At 38.5% G+C, this 24,511-nt stretch overlaps 1 protein-coding gene across 1 annotated transcript; it reads left to right on the top strand.

The window, feature by feature from the left end:
• Positions 1-2,414: 2,414 nt before the first annotated feature.
• LOC127081322 (uncharacterized) lies at positions 2,415-4,252 on the top strand. The gene is made up of 3 exons (XM_051021595.1): positions 2,415-3,155; positions 3,284-3,565; positions 3,680-4,252. Exons 1-3 carry the CDS (start codon positions 2,415-2,417, stop codon positions 4,250-4,252), a joined length of 1,596 nt encoding a protein of 531 aa, XP_050877552.1.
• Positions 4,253-24,511: the final 20,259 nt, after the last annotated feature.

Here is a 24,511-nt window from a genome sequence, read left to right as displayed (position 1 = left end):
ATTCAGAAGAAGGAAATATTGGAGGTGATGAAAGCATATCAGAAGCTATAGCCATGCTTGGAAGACAGTTCAACAAGTTCATAAAGAAGGTTGATCAAAAAGGTAGACCAAATGTCAAGAACACTTCATCTGACATCAGTAGAAGATCAAAATCTGAAGAAAAGTCCAACCAAGGCAAGGGAATCCAGTGTCATGGATGTGAAGGTTTTGGACACATTAGAGTTGAATGTCCTACCTTCCTCAAGATGCAAAAGAAGGGACTATCTGTCACCTGGTCTGAGGGAGACTCTGAGAGTGAATCAGAAGGAGAATCTGCAAAACATGTCACTGCACTAATTAGTGTCTGTGTATCTGATGACGACTCAAGTGGAGATGAACTTGCTGCTTCATATAAAGAGTTATGTGTCAAAAGTTCAGAAGTGTGTCTACAAGGAGAAAAGCAGAAGAAACTTATCAAGGAACTGGAAGCTGAGAAGAAGAAGCATCTGACAGTCATAGATGATCTAAATGGTGAGATAACCTCGCTGACCTCTAAGTTAGATCAAATGACAAAATCCATCAGAATGCTGAATAAAGGAACTGACACTTTGGAAGAAATTCTAAAGGTGGGACAGAAATCAGGAACCATGTCTGGTTTAGGCTTTGTTAAGGAATCCTCATCTGAATTCAAAAGCTCAAAGGCTGAAGTTCAGAAAATCAAGCAGAAGTCACAACCAATGTCACAACATCATGGAAACAGGAGGATTAACCATCAAAAGAAGACATTTCAAAGATGGAGATGCCACTATTGTGGTAGATTTTGTCACATAAAACCCTTTTGTTACAGGTTGTATGGTTATCCTAACCAGACCACTCAAGTCAGACCTAAGCAGAAGGCATCTAAGCATAATTCCCCCATCAAGAAACAACAATGGGTTGCTAAATTAGCTCACACATCTCTAAGGGCATCTACCAGAGAAGACTGGTATTTTGATAGTGGTTGCTCAAGACATATGACTGGGATGAATAACTTATTGGTAGATATACAACCTCATACTACCAGTTATGTGACCTTTGGTGATGGAGCTAAAGGAAAAATCAAAGGTGTTGGTAAGCTGGACAGTCCTGGAGTTCCAGAACTGAATAATGTGTTGCTAGTAAAAGGACTAACTACTAATCTCATCAGCATAAGCCAACTATATGATCAAGGCTTCAATGTACAGTTCACTAAGGAAGAATGTGTTGTGAAAAATGGAGAAAATCAGGAAGTTATGAGAGGATCAAGATCCAAAGATAACTGCTATCTATAGGAACCTAAAGTCTCAAACTACTCCTCAATGTGCTTCTTAGCCAAGGAAGAACAGGAAGTGAAGTTGTGGCATAGAAGACTTGGACATCTTCATTTAAGAGGAATGAAGAAGATCAGATCCAAGGAAGCAGTTAGAGGAATCCCAAAGTTGCTTATTGATGAAGGAAAAGTCTGCGGAGAATGTCAGGTTGGCAAGCAAACCAAGATGTCACATCCTAAGCTTGGACATCCTACAATATCCAAAACTCTTGAACTTTTGCACATGGACTTAATGGGACATATGCAGGTTGAAAGTCTTGGTGGGAAGAGATATGCTTATGTGGTTGTTGATGAACATTTCAGATACACATGGATAAGCTTCATTAGAGAAAAATCAGATGCATTTGATGTCTTCAAAGATCTATGCATAAGACTCCAAAGAGAAAAGGATAGGAGTGCTGTCAAAATAAGAAGTGACCATGGAAAGGAGTTTAAAAATTCCAAGTTTGATGGTTTATGCTCATCTGAAGGAATAAGTCATGAGTTGCCCTCACCTATTACTCCTCAGCAAAATGGAGTAGTTGAAAGGAGAAAACATAACTGTGTATCATTATCCACTGCAGAAGCTGAGTACATAGCAGCTGGTAGCAGTTGTTCCCAACTGGTATGGATGAAACAAATGCTGACTGAGTATAATGTCACTCAGAATGTCATGACATTGTTCTGTGACAATCTCAGTGCCATCAACATTTCAAAGAATCTTATCCAACACAGCAGGACCAAACTTATTGACATTAGACATCACTTCATAAGAGATCTGGTAGAAGACAAAGTGATTACCTTGGAACATGTAGCAACTGAACTACAACTTGCTGACATATTTACAAAGGCTTTGGATGCTACTCAGTTTGAAAATTTAAGGGGCAAGTTGGGAATATGTCTTTCTGAGGAATTATAACAACTAATGATCTTAGGAATTTACTGTTTAATATTTCAAACTATTAAACAATTGAGAGTATGCTCTGATTGGTCAACAAATAATAGCTATTACTCTTGCAATAAGTGTTACCTCTTCCATCGTTTCAACTTTCATTCTCGCAAGCATTCTCTCAGAGAAAATTTTCATTTCGCCTCTAAGATACTCATCATGTCTCAACAATCCAACTCATCTTCTTCCAAGAACATGCCTGGTTCTTCTAGCGCTGAACCAAGCAACCCTAACAGAGAAGATCCTGTTGCTGACTCTGCGAATACCCCACATGCAAGAAGACCTAAAGAAACTGTATCAGGCTTCTCCTCAGCCATCGCTCTTGAGGAACGAACCAAAGAAGGTTCCAGGTATGTTCACAATGCCATTGCCACTATGGTGACTGGAATACTATCTGGTAATTATAAGGTCCTTGGGGTTTCCATTCCCTTAAACACTATTGAACCTGATAATGTTACTTATCAAGAAAATACTGAGTCTTTAGGAAAGAATATCTCTGATGATGTTGAGCAAACTGATGCTCATAAGGAGTCAAATGTTGACAAACCCTTAGATAATATGGTTGGTGAGGAAGTTCATGTCACTCATGATGTCAGTGACAACCCTAACTGTGAGGCTGAAATAGTAGACCTGGAGGAATTTTCTGATAATGAGCTGTTGTCCTCTGTCCTTCCTAGCATAACCAAAAGGGTTAGGACTAGGAGAGAAAAGAAAACTGTGGCTCAAAGGTTCCCCAGAAAGAAGATTGATGTTCCAACCTTTTCCAAGACAACGGTGGCAGTCGAGAGTTCCCTCAAGAGGAAAGTTCATGGTCCAACCAAATCTTGGAGCAAAGGGGTGCCCAAGAAAAAGAAGACCAAGCATGTTGTTGTTGAGTCTGACTCAGATGTTCCATGTAATGTCTCTGACACTCTGTCAAAGAAGAAGCCAACCACTAGCAAGCTTGCAACTAGTGTCCCTGAGGTACCAATTGACAACATATCTTTCATTTTGCTTCAAGTGTAAACAGGTGGAAATATGTTTATTAGAAGAGGCTGGCTTTGGAAAGGGAATTAGCTCAAAATGTCCTAGACTGTAAGGATATTATGGACCTTATTCAAGAGGCTGGTTTAATGAAGACTGTGACTCAGTTCTCAAAGTTCTATGAGATGTTGGTAAAGGAATTTATTGTTAATTTGTCTGAAGAATATGCTGATGGCAAGTCTAAGGAATTCAGGAAAGTGTATGTGAGAGGCAAGTGTGTAAATTTCTCTCCCTCAGTGATCAGCAAGTATTTGGGAAGGGCTGATGTAGCTCAACCTGAGCTTGAGGTGACTGACAACAAAATCTGTCAAGTCATCACTGCTAATCAAGTAAGGAAGTGGCCTCTCAAGGGAAAATTGGTGGCCAGTAAACTGAGTGTCAAGTATGCAATGCTACACAAGATTGGAGCTGCTAACTGGGTGCCCACCAATCATAAATCTACAGTTGCTGTAATGCTTGAAAAGTTTATATATGTTGTTGGAACCAAAGCCAATTTTGACTATGGCTCCTATATTTTTGATCAAACCTTGAAGCATGCAGGAAGCTTCAGTGTGAAGGGCCCTATAGCCTTTCCTTCTCTCATCTGTGGTATTATTTTGAATCAGTTTCCAAACATCTTAATAGAGAATGATTTTGTGAAGAAAAGAGACAGCCCTATGTCCTTCAATCATAAGCTGTTCCTAGGTACCCATGTCCCTGACATTGTCATGACAACAGGTGAGACATCACGTGTAAGCAATCAACCAGGTAAAGTTGCTATCATTGCAATGCTCAAAGAAACTTGTAGGGAGTTAGAGGCAAGGAAGCTAAACTTGGAAAAATTGATTAGCACTTTGGAGATGACTGAAGGTGATGTGCTTGGTGAAGCTGCTGCTGGTGCAGAAGAAGCTGAAAGACAAGGTGAAGAGGGAGAAGCAGATGCCAGTCCTGATGATGGCACATATGATGATGCTGACTCTGAGTCAGATGACTAGAACATTTCCTGTGTTTCTGAAATTGGCTTGTAATTTTATTTTTTTTGGTCTGTAATATTAAGTGTTGCTTTGGCAACATTTTTGACAAAAAGGGTGAGTAACACTTGTACCCAAGGACAATAGACTTTGAAGTTGAAGGTCCTCTAAACAAGAGGTTATGGTGTTGTTATGTTGTTGCTGTTTGAAGTTTAACTTCTATGTTTGCTAAGTGTATTAGCTAATTCGATTCTCTGCTTGGATGTGTGCTTTCTACTGCTGTGAACTCTGTTGTGATGCCAAGTTGTTTTAGCCAAAAATTTGCCAAAGGGGGAGTTTGTAGATGTTTTTGATCGGCTGCATTTTGTGTTAAAACACTTACTGTACTTAGATGTCTTGACGGATGTCATGACATGCTTAAGTAGTATGCTGTAGGATTAGCTAATACAGGTTTCACTGGATGTCAAACTGAATGTTATGACATTCATTCCAGACAACAGATGCTAAAGTATAGGCTAGTTGGTTTTTCTGTTATGTTTCAGTATTTATCTCAGGCTAATTTTCAGGAAACTAACAACTGTGCTAAAATTAAGAGACCTAGCATATAACCTATTTTCTGGATGTCAAACTGAATGTTATGACATTCATCCCTGACAGCAGATGCTAAAGTATAGGCTAGTTAGTTTTTCTGTTATGTTTCAGTATTTATCTTAGGCTGTTTTTCAGGAAACTAACAGCTAAGTTAAAATTAAGAGACCTAACATTTAGCCTATTTGTTAGCACCCTAATGTGTGTAAATTAGGTTAACTTGCTTAACCTTAAATCTAGGAAATTCAAGTACAAGGCCCAAGTACTGCATTATAAAAGGATGGCAATCCTACTTTCAGCAACTCAAGGGTTTGAAGCGTGAAGAATTAAATATATCATTATATATCCTTGTTGTACTTTAATTGTGTCTTGAATTAGGTTTTACTTGTGAGCCAAGCAATTATCACCTAGATGATTGCATTGGACTAGGGTGTTTATTGAGTTGTAATTGCTGTGTCACTCTAAGCTTTTAAGTGTGAGTGCTGTGTTTCTTGATTAAAGCTTTTAAGCACAATCAAGAGTTGTTTGAAGTATATCTTCACCACTGACTTTATAATTATTAAAGGTTGTAATCACTGCTGTGATTGAGGGGGAGTGAGTAGGTACTCAGGTCTTAGTTTAGATTGAAATTGCATTGGGTAGGTCTTAAGTGATAGGATTAAACTGGTGGTTTAAGTCTTGAATTAATACCTCTTATAGTGGATTTCCTCCCTGGCTTGGTAGCCCCCAGACGTAGGTGTGTTTGTCACCGAACTGGGTAAACAATTCTCCGTGTTATTTACTGCCTTTTACATTTACTTTTTGCATACATTACCAGTCTGAGCAGAATTGGATGTCATAACATCCAGTGTGACATCGATAATATGTTACTAGAATTTCACCACAGACTCCGCCGGGGAAAAGATGGACAATTACTGGTTATTGAGCAATCATTCATCCAGACTGCGGGGAACTGTAGGGAAATTCAGAAGAGCAGTCAGTCTAGGAACAAACTAGAGAGACACAATGAAACAAGACTCAACCCAATGAGGATATATCTCAGGGGAAAATTCCATCTCAATATATGTGTTGGGAGGAAACTAAAATAACAATCATCCACGAGGACATAACTCAGTGGGGAATATGGGAGAAAAGGTAGACACTTTCTGCCTATGGGGCTGACTTTATATGGAGAGATCAGACACAAACATCTGCTCGGGGAAATATATCACCAACTAGCAGGAGACAACAATCAAAAGATATATGGCAAAGAATGCAACATGCATGTCTGAATGTTAATAATATGCATGTATATGCGTAGTTTATGTATGATGAATGCTGACAAACAGACATATCCAACACAAACAGGTCCAAGAATCAATGGACAAACCTCCGGTACTACATCTCGAGAGAGAAAGCCAGATCCACTGGGGAACATCCAACTGATGGAGGCGACAGATACCAGGAAACAAAGATCTTTGCAGGGAAAGGAGAACCAGTCACTCCAACTAGGGAAAGGATCAACACATCTTCCTCAGAAGCTCTCATGCCACTCTGCAACCAGGAAGAGTCTTGGCTGGGGGATCTACACATAGATAAAATCCATCATAGAATCAACTATACTGGGGAAATTATCGAAGAGGGAAATGAAACTCTGTGGGGAACAACCACCAATCAGAAGGTTCCAATGTCCCCACATTTCTTGAACTGCGGAAGAAATCATATCTACCGAGGAGAAGAGAACACTACTCCGCTGAGGAAGGAAAGATAAACATCTGCATCAACCACTCTGCTCGAGAGATGACCACAAACAGGCTCTGATCAGACAATTCCACTAGGGAAACACGGCTGTTGACCGAATCGAGGAGTACCCGTAGGCAAACTACTAGGGATATCCTACTGGTGACCATACTGGGGAGTAAAAGTGGGATCAACCCTGCCGAGGATGGTCGAGAAGCAAATTCGCTGGAGATCAAAAGTAGATAAGTCCGCAGGGGAAGAGCTATAAATCAAACTTGATGATGACTCCGCTTATGCTGGGGAATTTCTGGCTTACTCTGACAGAGAAATTTCTAACTCGAAGTGAGGGAGTACCAACTTCTTCGGAAAGATTAGCATATTCAATTTATCAATCTATAAGGGATTTTAGGTCAATCCACGCAAGGGATGACAACCATATAATTGATAACACAAATGCCAAATCCAGACTCACTGAGGTCTAGAAGATTGAGACCGCATCCAAAACTCCAAACTCTCCGGGGAATTGGTGGGATGTACAACTTTCTTCTACACTCGCGGAGGAGACAACCTGAAAGATAATGAAGAGGATACAAGCATGCTGGGAATATGAACAAATATCTTACCCTTTTGGGAATCATACCATCCTTGGGAGAGCACTGAAGACGTCCCAAGTATCCTTTTGTCATTGTGAATGTTCACTTTGTTTAAAAACAATTCATGAAAATTTTATTTTAAAACAATGATATTTTTCAATTAAAACATGCAAAACATTTGTTTGAATAGAAACAAATAAGAGTGCAAAGAATTGGATAAAGGCTCAAATTTATTTGATAGAATGGTAGTCTGCAAATGGCAAGACGCCATGGATCTTTACAAATTTGAAATTGGTGATATATATTGGAAAAGGGCTACATTGAACATAATGACCATTTCTCCACCAACTCTGAATCCGATGTATTTGAAGCTTTAGTTGATGATGACTGAGCGAGAATCTCTGACAGATGACAGTTGTAGAACAAAGTCTTGTCAGGATGCAGTTACTTGCCAAATCCCTAATTTTTGCCTAGATTGCCCCAGGGTGGGATACTCAATCTAGCGGGATACACATTCATTTTTTATGTCTCTAACTTTTTCCTGGATCGCCCTTTCGGGTTTTCAATCCATCGAGACACTCATTTTTGCCTAAGCCGCCCTTTCGGGTTTTCAACTTAGCAAGCTATTCTGTTTTTATTTTTAGGCGAAGTATTTCTTGATTGCATCTGAATTCACAGGACGAGTGAAATCCTCCCCATCCATAGTTGTTAGTATCAAAACACCGCATGAAAAGGCTCTCTTAACAACATATGGACCTTCATAGTTTGGAGTCCACTTGCCCCTGGAATCAGGCGCGAAAGACAAAACTTTTTTGAGCACGAGGTCACCTTTTCGGAACGTACGAGGCTTGACCTTCTTATCAAAGGCTTTCTTAATCCTCTGCTGATATAACTGACCATGGCACATGGCAGTCAATCTCTTCTCTTCTACTAGATTCAGTTGGTCGTAACGACTCTGAACTCATTCAGCATCAGTCAACTTGGCTTCCATCAAGACTCTCATTGATGGGATCTCCACCTCTACTAGGAGCACAACCTCCATGCCGTAAATAAGAGAGAAAAGGGTTGCCCCTGTTGAAGTGCGGACAAATGTTCGGTATCCCTGCAAAGCAAATGGCAGCATCTCATATAAATCTTTGTACGTAACAACCATCTTCTGGATAATCTTCTTGATATTCTTATCAGCAGCTTCAACAACCCCATTCATCTTGGGTCTATAAGGGGAAGAATTATGATGTGCAATCTTGAACTCGCTACACAGCTCTTTCATCATCTTGTTGTTCAAGTTAGATCCATTATCAGTAATGATCTTGTCTGGCACACCATAGCGGTATATGAGTTGATTCTTGATAAACTTCACAACCACTTGCCTGGTCACGTTCACATATGACGCCGCTTCAACCCACTTGGTGAAGTAATCAATTTCTACGAGAATAAATCTGTGACCGTTGGACGCTTTCGGCTCTATCATGCCAATCATGCCAATTCCCCACATGGAGAAAGGCCATGGTGATGAAATCACATTCAGAAGTGTCGGGGGAATATGAATCTTGTCCGCATAAATATGACACTTGTGGCATTTCTTCACATATTTGCAACAGTCAGACTCCATTGTCAACCAATAGTAGCCCGCTCTTAACATCTTTCTAGCCATGGCATGTCCATTGGAATGAGTACCAAATGAACCCTCATGGACCTCAGTCATTAACAGGCCTGCTTCGTGTCTATCCACGCATCTGAGCAAAACCATATCAAAGTTTCTCTTATAAAAGACATCACCATTGAGGTAGAAACTGCATGATAATCTCCTCAAAGTCTTCCTATCTTTCACAGATGCCCCAGGCGGGTAAATTTGACTCTGAAGAAAGCACTTGATATCATAATACCATGGCTTATCATCTTTCACTTCCTCCACTACAAATACATGAGCTGGTCTATCCAAGTGCATCACAGTGATATTGGGAACTTCACTCCAGAGTCTCACTACGATCATCGAAGCAAGTGTAGCAACTGCATCTGCCATCCGATTCTCATCTCGAGGAATATGATGGAAGTCAACCTCAGTAAAGAATGTTGAGACCCTCCTCGCATAATATCTATATGGGATGAGACCAGGCTGATTCGTCTCCCATTCACCCTTAATCTGATCAACAACAAGGGCCGAATCACCATAAACATCAAGATGTTTGATCCTAAGATCAATACATTCTTCTAAACCTATGATGCAGGCCTCATACTCAGCCATATTATTCGTGCATTTGAAAGTTAGCCTTGCTGTAAAAGGAAAATGTATGCCCTGAGGATTAATAATCACTGCCCCAATACCATTTCCATACTAATTTACAGCGTCATCAAACACCATGCTCCATCGGGAACCAGGCTCTGGTCCTTCATCGAGCGTAGGCTCATCGCAATCTTTCATTTTCAAATACAGAATCTCCTCATCTGGGAAGTCAAAATCGACGGCTCAGACAGATACTCTTTAATACTGTCAAAGGCTTTTTGGCAATCCTCGGTCAAATCATGAGACTGATCTTTCTGGAGGAGCTTGAATATTGGCGCACATGTGGCAGTCATGTGGGATATAAATCTGGAAATATAGTTCAAGCGGCCAAGAAAACCTCAGACTTGCTTCTCGGTTTTGGGCGTAGGCATCTCTTGTATTGCTTTGACCTTTGCAGGATCAACCTCAATACCTCTCTCGCTGACAATAAAGCCCAATAACTTGCCGGAACGGACTCCAAATGTACACTTGTTAGGATTCAGACGAAGCTTATACTTCCTCAAATGCTGAAATAGCTTCAACAAGTGCTCTACATGTTCAACTTCCGTTCTCGACTTTGCGATCATATCATCAACATACACCCCAATCTCCTTGTGCATCATATCGTGAAACAAGGTAGTCATAGCTCGTTGATACGTGGCTCCGGCGTTCTTCAAACCGAAGGGCATCACTCGATAATAGAATGTTCCCCAAGGTGTGATGAATGCTGTCTTCTCCATATCCTCGGGTGCCATTTTAATCTTATTATATCCGGAAAATCCGTCCATAAAAGAGAAGACATTGAATTTAGCTGTATTATCTACCAACATATCAATATGTGGTAAAGGGAAATCATCTTTCGGACTAGCTTTATTCAAGTCTCTATAGTCCACACACATTCAGACTTTTCCGTCTTTCTTAGGCACAGGCACAATATTGGCCACCCATTGAGGATATGTAGAAGTCACCAGAAACCCCGCATCAATTTGCTTCTGAACTTCTTCTTTAATCTTCACTGCCATATCAAGATAAGTTCTTCTGAGCTTCTGCTTCACAGGCACGCACTCAGGCCTCAAAGGCAGGAAATGTTGCACGATATCAGTATCTAGACCAGGCATGTCTTCATATGACCAGGCAAAGACGTCGACGTATTCTCGTAGCAACTCAATCAATCCCTTCTTAACAGATTCTTCCAGAAGTGCCCCAATCTTCACTTCTTGCACACAATCTTCAGACCCCAAGTTGACTGTTTCCAGATTCTCAAGATGCGGCTGAATGATCTTCTCTTCGTGCTCAAGTAGACGGGTAATCTCTCCAGGAATCTCTTCAACATCATCTTCTTCCACCTCAAATACAGGGAATTCAAAGTTGGGAGATGGTGTTGGATCATTATGTTCAATGGGTTTGATCAACCTGCATAATGATTTTGGATATAAAGAGATTTTAGAATTCAAACAAGGCAAATCATTATGCAGATGAAAAGATTGATTTTATTCTATTTTTTAGGTTTTATGTGATCACCAATATCATACAAAAAGCAAAAAGCAAAAATAATTGGAAAAACAAACATTTAACATGAATTTATTGAATGAAAATATCATTGTATTTATGAGCCAACAATGTCATCACTCCTCCTTTGGCATGGGAGAAAGGTTTTTGCACAAAATGAACATTACGTTGACTTATGGACGACTGTTGGAACATCAACAGCGACCCAGTTATTGCAGACCCTTCCAGGGATAACAAAGTTGCCAGGATCCTCCTCTGCATCCTCTTCCACAACAGCAACAACTTCCTCGTCTTGAACAGTGTGGATGAATCCACCACTCTGAAACAGTCCATGCTTGTTGAAAGCGCTAGAAGAATACCCTATGCCAGCCCGGGATTTGTTGTCTTCCAGCTTGATCATTTGTCCTAAACTGGTAGTTGTGCCATGCTCAATGGCCAACTTAGCATCATTGTAGGACTCAAATGAAGAAGTTCCTTTCTTAGTAGGCTCAACAATATATAAAGCTTGGAACGGTGTTCCAACTTCATCCTTAGCATCTATGTAAGAAAAGGAAGACAAATGGCTAACCAGGAGAGCCTTTTCTCCCCCTACCACCACCAGCTTCTTGTTCTTAACAAATTTCAGTTTCTGGTGTAGGGTGGATGTCACGGCGCCTGCCTCGTGAATCCATGGTCTGCCTAACAAACAGCTATATGATGGGTGGATATCCATGACCTGAAAAGTGATTTGGAAATCACTTGGTCTGATCTTGACTGGGAGATCAACCTCTCCAATCACAGTTTTGCGGGATCCATCAAAAGCTTTAACCACTACTCCACTCTGCCTCATGGGAGGCCCATGGTATGACAATCTGGCCAGAGTGGATTTCGGCAACACATTTAGTGATGATCCAGTGTCCACCAGCATATTGGACATGACATCATCCTTACAGCTCATGGATATGTGTAGTGCCAAATTGTGGTCTCTTCCTTCCTCAGGGAGATCAACATCACAAAAACTCAAATTGTTATAAGCGGTAATGTTTGCAACAATACTATCAAACTATTCTATTGTGACGTCATGATCTACATACGCCACATCCAACACCTTCTGCAAAGCTTCACGGTGTGGTTCTGAATTCATCAACAAAGATAACATAAAGATATTTGATGGCGTCTGTAGAAGCTGATCTACAACGTTGTATTCACTCCTTTTGATGAGCCTCAACATCTCATCACAGTCTTCTTTCATGGTGCCACTCCGGCCAGCAGAGGCAGGAGTTCTTACAATAGAGGCAGGTTTATTGGCAACAAGTGTCGGATTCGGAGCAATAACAGCATTCCCAACCGGGCGTTCAGCATAATCAGCAACATCAACCCTTCTGGTGTTAGCTTGGGGTTTCGGCAGAGTCGAGAAAACACGACCGCTACGGGTCAGGCCGCTGACATCGGCAATATTAACAACAGAAGTAGAGGGCAGGGGCACCTCCTTCCCATCTTCCAATGCCACAACATTGTAACGATAGGGGACCGCTTTATCAGAAGAGTATGACACAGGGTCAGCTGGTTTAATAATCAAAGAGGGAGAAGCCTTCTACTTGCTGCCATCATACCGGATGACAACAGGCTCAGGGATCCGAAACACCGGAGATATCACATTGACTTCATCATCATTAACATCTCGATTCTGAAGTATTTCAATTACACCTTCATCCAGCATTTCTTGGATGTCTTTACGGACTTGGCGACATCCCCTTTGATTGACAGTGCAAACTCAGCATCTGTCATGGTCATGCTCATAAGGACTGTATTCACACAACAGTCTGTGCATCTGGACCAATGATTGTCGAATATGGCTGACATATTTGACCTTATATTTACCAGGGCAACCCTGGACCATGTTGACAGAGGATTTCCCATGCTCGGGCAATGGGTTCTTATTTACATTGGGACCTACATCCTCGAAACACAAGATACCACCTCTCACAAGGTCTTGAACCTTGGTCTTTAGCGGGTAACAGTTTTCCACGTCATGTCCGGGGGCACCAGAATGATAAACATAATGTAGCTCGGGCTTATACCACCACTGAGGGTTGGTAGGTATAACGGTGGGTCTCGTGGAGTAATCAACTTCCTCTCTATCAAAGAGGGATAAAGCTCTGCATAGGTCATAGGAATAAGATCAAAGGTGACCCTCTTCCTCTCATAGCTCGTACTAGCCTGATTGTTGTTTCGAGGCTGGTAGGCCTGCTGATGAGGACGATGCTGTTGTTGTTGATATTGTTGATGTTGTTGTTGCTGGTTATTATTGTGCTGGTAGTGCTGATTATCTCTAAAAACAGGTGCTATGTGAGCCACAACATGTGCCTCACCATCTTTCTTCTTTCCAAACGCCCCATATCGTTTGGTAGAAGAGCCTTCTTCTCTGGTCAGGCGCCCTTCCCTGACTCCTTCCTCCAGACGCATCCCCATGTTCACCATCTCGGTGAAATCAGAAGGAGCGCTGGCAATCATCCGCTCATAGTAAAATGAGCTCAAGGTCTTCAGGAAGATCTTGGTCATTTGTTTCTCCTCCAGCGGAGGCACATTCTGTGCTGCTAGCTCTCGCCACCTCTAGGCGTACTCTTTGAAGGTTTCCTTGTCCTTCTGGGACATGGCTCTCAATTGGTCCCTATCGGGATCCATATCCACATTATACTTGTATTGCTTGACGAAAGTTTCGCCAAGGTCATTGAAGGATCGGATGTTCGCGCTGTCCAAGCCCATATACCATCTCAGGGCAGCACCACACAAACTGTCCTGGAAATGGTGAATGAGAAGTTGATCGTTGTTGGTCTGAGTCGACATCTTCCTGGCATACATGACCAGGTGGCTAAGAGGGCAAGTATTTCCCTTGTACTTTTCAAAGTCAGACACTTTGAATTTTACAGGGATTTTGACGTTTGGGACTAAGCAGAGTTCAGCAGCAGACTTGCCAAAGAGGTCCTTTCCTCTGAGAGTTTTCAATTCCTTGCGGAGCTCAAGAAACTAATCGTTCATAGCATCCATCTTTTCATAGACATCTGGGCCCTCAGATGGCTCAGAGTGGTAGATAGTGTCGTCTACTCTGGGCATAGTATGCACGACATGAGGTGGAACGGCGAGGACCGGGCTAGATGCCGACAGAGAAGCAAATATGGGCGCAAGACCCTTAAGAACAAAGTTAGGAGGCATCCCCCAAGGAAACCCGGCTGGCATAGCTGTTGGTGCAAAGTGGGCGCTGGCCGTAGGCACTGTTGAAGAGGCAATCTCAGAGATGATTGTCCTCTGGGGAGGAGTTAAAGGCGTCGGAGACGACTGGCTCTGGGAGGCCACGAAAGACTCCATCAGGGCAGTCAATCTGGCCACTTTCTCCTTAAGTTCACGGTTCTCTTGTTCCAAATGATCCATCACTCTTGAAGTGTTGGCTCGGGTGTAGTACCGGTGAGTCAGCTTGTTTTCAAAATAAATGAAGAACACAGAGTTAGACCATAGAACAAGAAGCCTAGAGCAAAACCTCCTTATGCACATGATGCATGCAATGCTTGTGCATATGATTTGTTTTTATTTATCAAAGGAACTTTAGAGTCCTATTTGCAAATATTTGAAAAATATTAATTATTTAGACATATGTGGAAATATCATATCAATAATATCTGGAAAATATTTTTACACCAAAGAAGTACAGTCTTGGTAACCAAATACAATACAAGAGAGAAGGAAAATAAACATCCTATGGAACCCTAGAAGCAATCATCTAAAGCTCTGGAGACCGGAAGATAAGCTGCACGAAGCCTCTTCACCTCCCTCTCATAGGCTGCCTCCATATCTGCCTTCTCTTTGGCGAGTCGATCATACTTCCTCTTCCAAAACTTGGAAGACTGAGGAAGAAGAGAAGTCAATGCATCATCAGCCTCATCAATAACCTGGTGCTCAAGGAACTCTATCAAATCATCCTTCTCTCTAATTTGCTGAAGCAACTCCTCTCGTTCACGGATCCAGGCACGTGAACGATCTTCGTCTCTTAACTCCTTTACTCCTTGGTCGGGGAGGGTTGAACGCTCAGCCACAACCAAAGGTGTAGGTCTTGGATACTCATAAGGCATAAGGTACTCGGAAGCTCTCCTCCTAACCCAAGAGGTATAGGGTTCCAAAGCAATACAGTTCTTTGGACCAAGCTCTTTCCTTCCCTTCCTATGGATCTTGCGCCAAGCGCGAACCATCCTGCCCTTCAAGCCTTGGGGATCTTTACCCTCCTGGAAGAATATAAATTCTAACAGAATGTTATTAGATTTATCCTTTAGGGGGAACCCAAGCTGACGATGTGCCAAAATAGAGTTGTAGTTAATCCCACCACATGTACCAAGAAGAGGCACATTGGAGAATTCACCACAAGAGTCGATAATCTGCCCACCATCATATACACGATTGTACCAAAAGATATCATCATTGGTGAGAGACATAAGTCTCGTGGACCACCGTAGACATCCTTTGTTCTCCTTGAAGGCGACCGTCTGCGGCAAGTGCGAAATAAACCACTTGTACAACAACGGCAAACAGCACACAATGGTACCACCATCCTTTGCATTCCTCATATGCAAAGAGAAGTAAGTGTCACCCAACAGAGTCAGAACGGGATTAAGAGTAGAGAAGATCCTAATAGCGTTAACGTCCACAAATTTATCGATGTTGGGGAATAACACTAGCCCATAGATGAGAAGTACAAATATGGCTTCAAAGGCGTCCTCACTCATGGCCTTCCCATACATAGTAGCTTGAGCGATGAGGAACTCAGAAGAGAGACCTTGAATTCCACCTTTGGTAGTCATATGAGCACCAACCAGAGATTCATCTATATGCAACATATCAGCTATCTCTTGAGAAGTAGGAACTCTCTCTAAGCCACTGAATGGCAACTAGTCTAGGATAGGTATACCCACAAGATAGGCATACTCCTCAAGCGTGGGCAAAAGCTGGAAATCCGGAAATGTGAAGCAACGGTACAAGGGATCATAGAACTGCACCAATACACTCATCAATCCTTCGTCCACTTGAGTCGTCAAAATAGATAGAAGCTTCCCATAACAAGCCTTGAAACCCAAGGGATCTAGTACATAGGATGTCAAATTCCTTAGCTCTTTCAAGTCAGGTTGTCTGAAACTGTACTTCTTCGTATTCCTTTTTTGTTTTTCCATGTCTGAAAATTTGCAAATAGACCTCTTAAGTTCCTTGAAAATTTTCTCATTATTGATGATATGGATGCAAATGGGTGCATGAATGCATGGGTGCAACAATCACACTCAAGGATCAAGCAAAGTACACCATACAAAGGTCATGGGATGGATCATGTCATCCTTAATATCAATCATCCATTTTGGTGGATTATGGTTTACACCTTATCAACACCCAAGTTCCATTGATATTAAGGATACAAGAACGGATCAACCATGAATCAAGGGTTTGTTGCAAGTCACGAGCATGGAGTCTTGGTTAAGAACCATCCAAAGGGAGTGTACTAGGGTTTAAACCTGCCAAGCATGTTCTACAAGGGGTTCCCATAGTCATCATCCCATCTTTCGGATATTATCGGATAAACGAATACTCGTATTCCAAAAATATTCTCAAGAGAGACTCTTATCAGTGTAGTATCGCGTAACAATCGTATCAAATCTTACACTTGAACGACCTTCGCACTACGTCCTAAAAATAGGCCAAGATGGGCTTGGTAAACTAAGGTCCTTGGCTTCTAAGGTCTATATTGAAAAGAGTAATGTCTAACCACGACTACTCGTGTGACATTATTGATCCCAACATGACCTCCACCAAGTGAATGGGCTTACAAGTCAACTTGCTAAGGAATAAATCCACACAAGTCAACAAGACTATGCCATTCTCCTATCCTAAGTGCACTCGAGTTCGGGTATAGAACTCATCTCACAAAGATCACCAAGCACACAAGGAATTAATATTCAAGCAATTCAATCATTACATACAATACAATAATCCCAAATCGCATAAAAATATGTCACAAAATAATATACAATACAATACAACACAAAATGTGAAAAGTAGGCAAAACCCACTAGCCTGTTTGTGGTCATCTCCCCAGCAGAGTCGCCACTTTTCTGTAGCGGGGTATTCGTTACCATTAGACATATTGACTAATTCCAAGGTAAACCATACAAGTCGAGTCGCCACCGTACTTCTATTTATCCAAAGGAATGGTTAGAAAGCGAACAAAAACCTAAAAGTTTTATCGAATAAAAAACTAGTAAAAATGTCAGAGATCAGGGTAAGGGGGTTGGTTATGCAATAGGAAGGTTTTAAGCACCCAAAACATCCTAGGTACTCCTAGGGAGCCCTTTTCACACTTGTTGTAAGGTTGGTATTTTGTGAAAAAATTGTTTGTGCAAACATGATTGAAGAGATGAGAAAAGAATATACAAGTTATTTACAATTTGTATTTGAATGGATAAACCCATTGCCTACGTACCATCTTAAGAAAGATTAGGATCAAAACCTCGTAGTTCGGGGTAAAAATCTCAAAACAAGTTGGTGAATTGATTGGGTCCAAAAGCCTTAAGGTCTTTTGTTATCCAAGGGAGAAAACTCAACCTAAAAACCACAAATCCACCATGTGAGGATAACTTCAACATGCTAGTGAAGGATTAACCCTGTAATAAGCATGAAAGACTCATTGTCCATCACTAAGGATATAGGTGAGTATTACATATACCTCAAGGATAGCTCAAACCTAATAGCTAAAGGTTATGAAAAGTTTTTAATAAGAAGTGGCCATTGAAACCACAAAAAGTATTTGAATGAGTTATATTTACCAATGAAAAGTATTTATAAAATATGGTCAAAGTTGACTTAAAGATTCAATTCAAAATAAGTGTTATGAAAAGAAAGTTTGAAAATTAAAAGCATAATGCTTAGGTTTCTAATGTTTGAAAACAAATGTTAAATGTTTGCACAAAAGTTTTGGCTTGGGTTAGAGTGGAGGGAAGAAGAAGAATGGCTAAAGTTCTAATCATACAAGAGATGAAGGATAAGAAACAAGACCACAAATGGAGTTCTTCTCTTGAGATCATATTGATGATCCAAGTAGCTCCTATCCTTTGGAATATGCAAGCAAAATAAGTGTAAGCTCCAGCAATCAAGTTAATCAAGCAAGCTCTTAGAAGATCCCCAATGACTCTTGTATCTTTCACTTTGGATGAACATGGCAATTGTTCTTCAATTTTAGCTCAAATAGGATTCCCTAGCACAAAAGCACACATATCAAAAAATTCCATGAAGTAAATTAAGAATGGACAAGAGTGAGTTTAGAGGTTTGGTCCTGCTAATCCATATTCAACATTAAGGCCTTTTTACTCCATTTTGCATAGGGAATGTCCTAGAATCTAAGTCCATTTATCCATTTTTTTGCATTTGGTCCACAACAATCAAAACAAAACAAAAGCACAATAATATATACACAATTATATGCTCAAGTGAGCAAAAAGGCAAATTGCATTAACATAAACATGTTCTCAAATGAGCAAAGGAAAAAGAAAATGAATAATATGTACAAGAATAGTAAATTGCATAAATGTAAAGAGCAAGAATTAAATGTTAATGGTTAATGATTAGTGTTAGAGTTAGTGTGCCATAAGGCAATTTAGCGCTATGTTAAGCAATCGTAATTGGACTTATGTAGAAGTCACAACTATCTGAGGCCGGTCAATAATAATGTAGGCAACAACACAAGTTAGAGATTTTGATTAGTGAATCAAACTCCTACAACTTGCCATGCCAAAAAGAAGATGAGAAATGATCTTGTATTGATTTAGGTTCTTTGCTTGATTAGGAAGCAACCTATCCTTAATGCAAAGCCATTCACTTGATCCATGATCAAGATGAATTAGATTTGAATCAAGGAAGGTTAAACCTCCCATGTATCAAGGCTAAGCACCAATCTTTAACTCGTTGATCAAAAAAGAAAAAAAAGAAGAATAAGAAGAAGAATATTAAAGTACATTAATGGAAATGAAATGAAATAATCAACAAGCATTGAACACAGATAGAGAAGATCAAGGTCAAATAATAGTCAACAGAAGCAAAATGAAGATTAGAAGTCAAGAAACAAATAAAATATTTTTGGTATTTTTCAAAATTAAAATAAAACTTGAATTAAAATAATAAAGAAAGGTCAAACTTCAAATTCACTTCAAATCAACTTTGAAAACTCCAAGTGAATTATCCCAAGTCCAACAAGGTCAAACAAAGTTTGACAAAAAATTTCAACATTTTTAGAAGTCAGAAACTATATTTAATCAATTAAAATGCATAAAAAATAACCTAATTGAATTAAAATCTCAAATAAATCTCAAATCAATTAATAAATTGATGAGAATATTTTTCATAGATCTATCATCATTCAAAGAAGTTGGAAAAATATTTTTGTATTTTTTGGATATCAAAAACTATTTTAAATGAATTAAAAAATAAGCAGAAAAGAGAAAATTCTTAAAAAATATCAAATGATAAAATAAAAAATATTAAAAATCATTTCTAGAAACTAGACATTAAAAGAAGAAAAATGCAATTGGTCTCACATTTTTTGGACCAATAATGAAGGAGATATGAATTTTTAAAATGAAATGGAATTAAAAGAAATAAAAAAAATTAAAATCAGAATTTAAAATAAGTGAAAAAGCGTGGACCGTCTGATCTGAGCTCATTAATTGAGCTGGCAAATCATGAGGCTCACACACACGCGCCTACCATGTTCCTTGGTCAATGCATCACATGTAGCAATATTATAAGTCATAACATGGAACAGACGAGATTCAATCTGGAAAATGAAATGGATGGTTCAGATTCATTCTGGAGATTGGACGATGACCAGCGCCACCGTCTTCTCCGGCCAGCTCAGGCGAGGCTCAAAATTTACAGAGAAACAAATGTTAACCAAATGCCACGATCTTGGTACCAATCGAAAGCTGGGGTGATGTACATCACCCATGTACCAACCAAATCCACTCTAGGTTTCTACATTAAGAGAAATCAGAGATGAAATTTCTGTGGTGTTCAAATGAACTTAATGGAGTTTAAAAATTTAAAGCTCAAATCAACTGCCTCTATGAAGAGGACTTCAGATCACACAATAATAACAAGAAACAAGCATAATATGAGCTGATTCGAAGAAAACAAAGTTTGAAGTGAACCTCTGATTTACAGAGCTTGGAGACATAATTTCTTGCTATGGATGCTTGTAGTACACTCTATGAATCAAGGTGATGAGGTTTAGGAACTTTTAGATCTAAGAAAACAATCGATGCAATTGAATTCTAGATCTGAAAATTGAGAGAAAAATTAGTGAGTTCCTTTGGAGTGAGGGTGAGGATTCAATTGCACAGCATTTAGGGCCCCTTCAGGTTGTTGAAATGAGAGGCATGAGCAATGTATTTATTGCCAAAGCAAGCTGATGTGCATGAACAACTCATTGCATGAATGGAAAGGGCCTCCATGCATGGGCCTGTACAGGCGCATGGAGGGCCCAATTCCACTTGGATTTGGCAGCTGAGCAATAATAGATGCAAATTGGACATGCAAACTATGTAGTAATGGCTCATGCAATGCAAACTTTATTGATTTTAAAAAATGCACCAATGTGTTCAAGTCTTCGAAAATGCCATGTCCAAACTTGAAACACAACCTCATGAGTAATGGTTGGAAAGCTTTTTGCATGAGGATCATTTGTTATGTCGATCAAAACTCCATTTGAAACTTGGAAATTGATGAAAAGTGGACATGAAGTGTAGGGTGCAAAACATGTACATGTGGGATTTTCAAAAATGGCCAAAGTTCAAGCCCTTCTGTTTCAATGATGCAAGCTCCAAATGACAAAATCTTCAACATCAAAGTTGTACATATTTTCAAGAAAATCAATTTGGACTTAAATTTTGCATCATTATGAGTTTTGATGAAGAAGTTATGGGTACTTGAAGTTGGACTTTTTCATATTTCAATGCTTTTGGTCCAAAGTGACCTATAATATTTTGTATTATCACATGTATTTCTTTTAGGAGTTTGAAATTTTGCTCAACATAACATTTGAATTAGACATCTTAAGATTTCCAATTCATTTGATCCCACCTCAAAATCATAAAAAATGAAGGAGTTATGTCCTTGGGAAGTTGACCCAAAATTAGGGTTTCAGTCAAAATGACCTATAATGTTTTGAAATGGATGATGACCTTCCAAGCTTCAAATCAATTTTTTATGAACATGAAAGTTGTTCATATGGTTCTTAAGAACGTTTGTGATCTTGGGGTCATCTCCATTTGACAAACACATCAAAAGTTAGGTCTCAGTGTATTTCAAAATGGTCAGATGAATTGACTGATCAACTTCTCAAGTCCAAACCTCATATCTTGATGAATTGATGATTGAGGACACTCAAATAAGTTCAAATATGCATGAAATGATGAATGAAATAACTTCCCTTGATTGTATTTGACCAAAGGTTGAGGTTGCTTCATGAGCAAGGCATAGTTGATACACAGATGAATTAGGGTTTCCTTGGGAAACAAACCTCAAACCCCTTTCTTTGATCAAAATGGTGAATTGAGACACTTGGGAGGCATATTTGATGGATGAGAGCTTTGGGAACCATTGTCATGCTTGCTTTCATCTTCAATTAGCCCTATAAATGCACATAGGATCTCCTAGAAGCTTTGGACCTTGTGACTACTCAAGCTACACACAAGAAATGTTAGTGACATATTTGTGCGCTTTTGGTTAGTAAATAAAATGAGAAAAACAATAATATACAATTCAAGCATGCTTGGTGATCTCAAACCAACTCTCAAGAGATCCCACCCAAAGGTAAGGAGCCAAGATGCTATGATCCTTGAGGCAAGATGCAAATGCAATGTTATGATGCCATGAGGGATCTTAGGGTCAAAATTGGGGTCTTACAACAGTGCATAACAATTAATCTCATTAAAAAAATGTAATTATGAAGTATTTTATAAAATTATCCTTCATTAATGATATTGGAAAGACAAATTGATATAATTGAAATGAGAGAATAATAAATATTTAAGGGTATAATAGGAAAAATAACATTAATAATTCATTGATATTATAAAACGACTTATATTGTGGTACAAAATATTTTTCCAGAGTGACTTATAATAAAAAAACGGAGGTAGTATATAGTTTAACCTTTTCACTATACAAATTCTAGAACAAATTTTACTATATCTTTTAATATTATTTGCAATTTAAATAAAATTTTATTTTATTTTTCAATATTTTTTTATTAGAGTTCAACATGAAAGATTAGATCAGACCTCGAAATGTTTTGGACCGGTTCTGACACCGTATATGTATTTTTGTGAATGTGAGTTTGTACATGTGTAACTATGATGATGATTCTAAATAAAGATCTGAATAAAAATCTAAATAAAGATACAAATAATATATTTACAAATACTTAGATGAAGTTAATATTTTTAATCTTACATGTATTATCTATGCTACAAGATTTGAAAATGACACATACGCCTATTTCTTTTGCATGTGAGTTATCTCAGTAGAAGACAATAACACCAATAACATGTGACTCTAAGAATGAGTAATAGTATGAATCCAAACAAGCTAAAAGTCCATTGTGAAAATAGTTTGGAGCTGTTGTCGATCTCTTTAGTATGAATCCAAACAAGCTAAAAGTCCATTGTGAAAATATTATTTAGAATAATAATTTTAATAATTTTAGAAACATATTAATAATTAGATATTGCACAAAATGTATTTTAAGATAAATAAATATTATATGGCATTAATGTGAAGCAATGACCAATTTTATATTTTTGTCACAAGGGGTTAATAACAGCTTTCTAGTATTATTCTTTTTGGGCCGTCTATATAGTGCTAATGAATGACTTGCAAATATTCACGAATAATTTATTATTACATTTTTTATAACATAAGGGAGATATTTGTCAGAACACACTTTACCTCATGTGAAACACGAAACTGGGTGGATGCACACACCAATAAAGTCGGATACTAGTAAAATCCAAAATTTAAAGATTTTATTTATTCTTTTGAATTAAATAGATAATCTAAGTTTTAAAAAAAGAATCTATCTAAATGAGTGATAATTTCTCTCACTAGAAAGTAAACAAAGCAACGTTGACAAGTTCAAGTAAATCTAAAATTAAACCATAAATCATTTCAAATATATTAATAAAAATAATAAATAAAAGAGAGAATAGTATTTTACTAAATTATCCTTATTATATATTAAAAATAATAAAATAATATTAATCAGAAGATAAAATTGATAAAAATTCATTGAAAATTGTCTTCTCCCAAACTTACATTTTCATTTTCTTATAATCTTTGTGAACATTATGCAGTAAACTATAGTTTAAGTAAGTAATTGTTAACCAGCTCTATGATGAAAAAAACTACGATAAATGTAGACTAAACGATTAATATCGCAATCTATACATGTAACGATATAATTACACTTCATACACTAATGTTTACTTAAATGCTAATAAAATATATAAAACATCAACGGATGAACAAAGGGCTATTTTCTATAAGATTATAAATTTTGTCGACAAAAAAAGGAGGAGTATTTTTTTGAATGGTTATGGAGGAACAAGCAAACTTTTATGTGAAAAACCCTTGTGATATCTTTTCAATCTAAAGGGGATATCGTATTAACAATAACATCCAATGGAATTGCTTCTTTGTTATAACCCAGAGGAAGAACATCACACTCCAAATTCAAAATCTTTGTGCCTACATTAGACAACTCAACATGCAACATTGACGGGGAGACCGAACACGCTGAGTTGTTAAGACAAACCAAACTAATCATATGGGATGAGGCACAAATGGCTCACAAATACACTTTTGAAACCCTTGATCGCACCCTCAGAGATATCATGAGTAAAACAAGCAACTCCATATTGATTTTTGGAGGTAAAGTAATAGTTTTTGGGGGAGACTTTTGTTAAATACTTCATGTTATCCCACGTGGTTCCCGACATGACATTGTTCATCCATCCCTTAATTCATCTTATATATGGGACCACCATGAAGTATTAACACCGACAAAGAATATGAGACTTTATAATGATTCCTATGGTACCAATGCATATGAAGTTGAAAATTTCTCTAAATGGATTCTTCAGCTAGGCAAGGGTAAACTTTATGAACCTAATGACAAAAATGCCGAAATTGATATTTTGCCTGAATTGTTGATTCCAAGGACAGACAAACTAATTGCAACTATTGTTCAAAGTACATATTCTGATATACTCTGTAATTATATGAATATCAAGTTTCTTAAGGAAGAGAAATATTAGCTTCAACTATTGAGACAGTTGACGAAATTAATGAATATGTCTTGGATCTTACTCTTGGTATATCAATACTCCAAACAATTATTTCATATAAATTTTTACTTACATTTTCTTATCCTAATCAAACACACATCTCATTTATTATCAATTTAAATTGATACATTTCAACCAAATTCTATATGCAGGTGATGAAAAAGTTAATATGAGTTCAAATTCAGTTGATAAATCTGATTTAAAT

This window comes from Lathyrus oleraceus, chromosome 5 (genome assembly GCF_024323335.1).
Source record: "Lathyrus oleraceus cultivar Zhongwan6 chromosome 5, CAAS_Psat_ZW6_1.0, whole genome shotgun sequence".
NCBI lineage: Eukaryota > Viridiplantae > Streptophyta > Magnoliopsida > Fabales > Fabaceae > Lathyrus > Lathyrus oleraceus.
This window is presented reverse-complemented; position numbering and strand designations above follow the sequence as displayed.

What these genes read in the sequence shown, in the direction of transcription:
- LOC127081322 (XM_051021595.1), top strand. Translation starts at nt 2,415, where the DNA reads ATGTCTCAACAATCCAACTCATCTTCTTCCAAGAACATGCCTGGTTCT. An exon ending in ACTCAGATGTTCCATGTAAT is followed by an intron (nt 3,156 to 3,283) that starts GTCTCTGACACT and finishes TATGTTTATTAG; the next exon opens with AAGAGGCTGGCTTTGGAAAG. An exon ending in TAGCTCAACCTGAGCTTGAG is followed by an intron (nt 3,566 to 3,679) that starts GTGACTGACAAC and finishes ATGCTACACAAG; the next exon opens with ATTGGAGCTGCTAACTGGGT.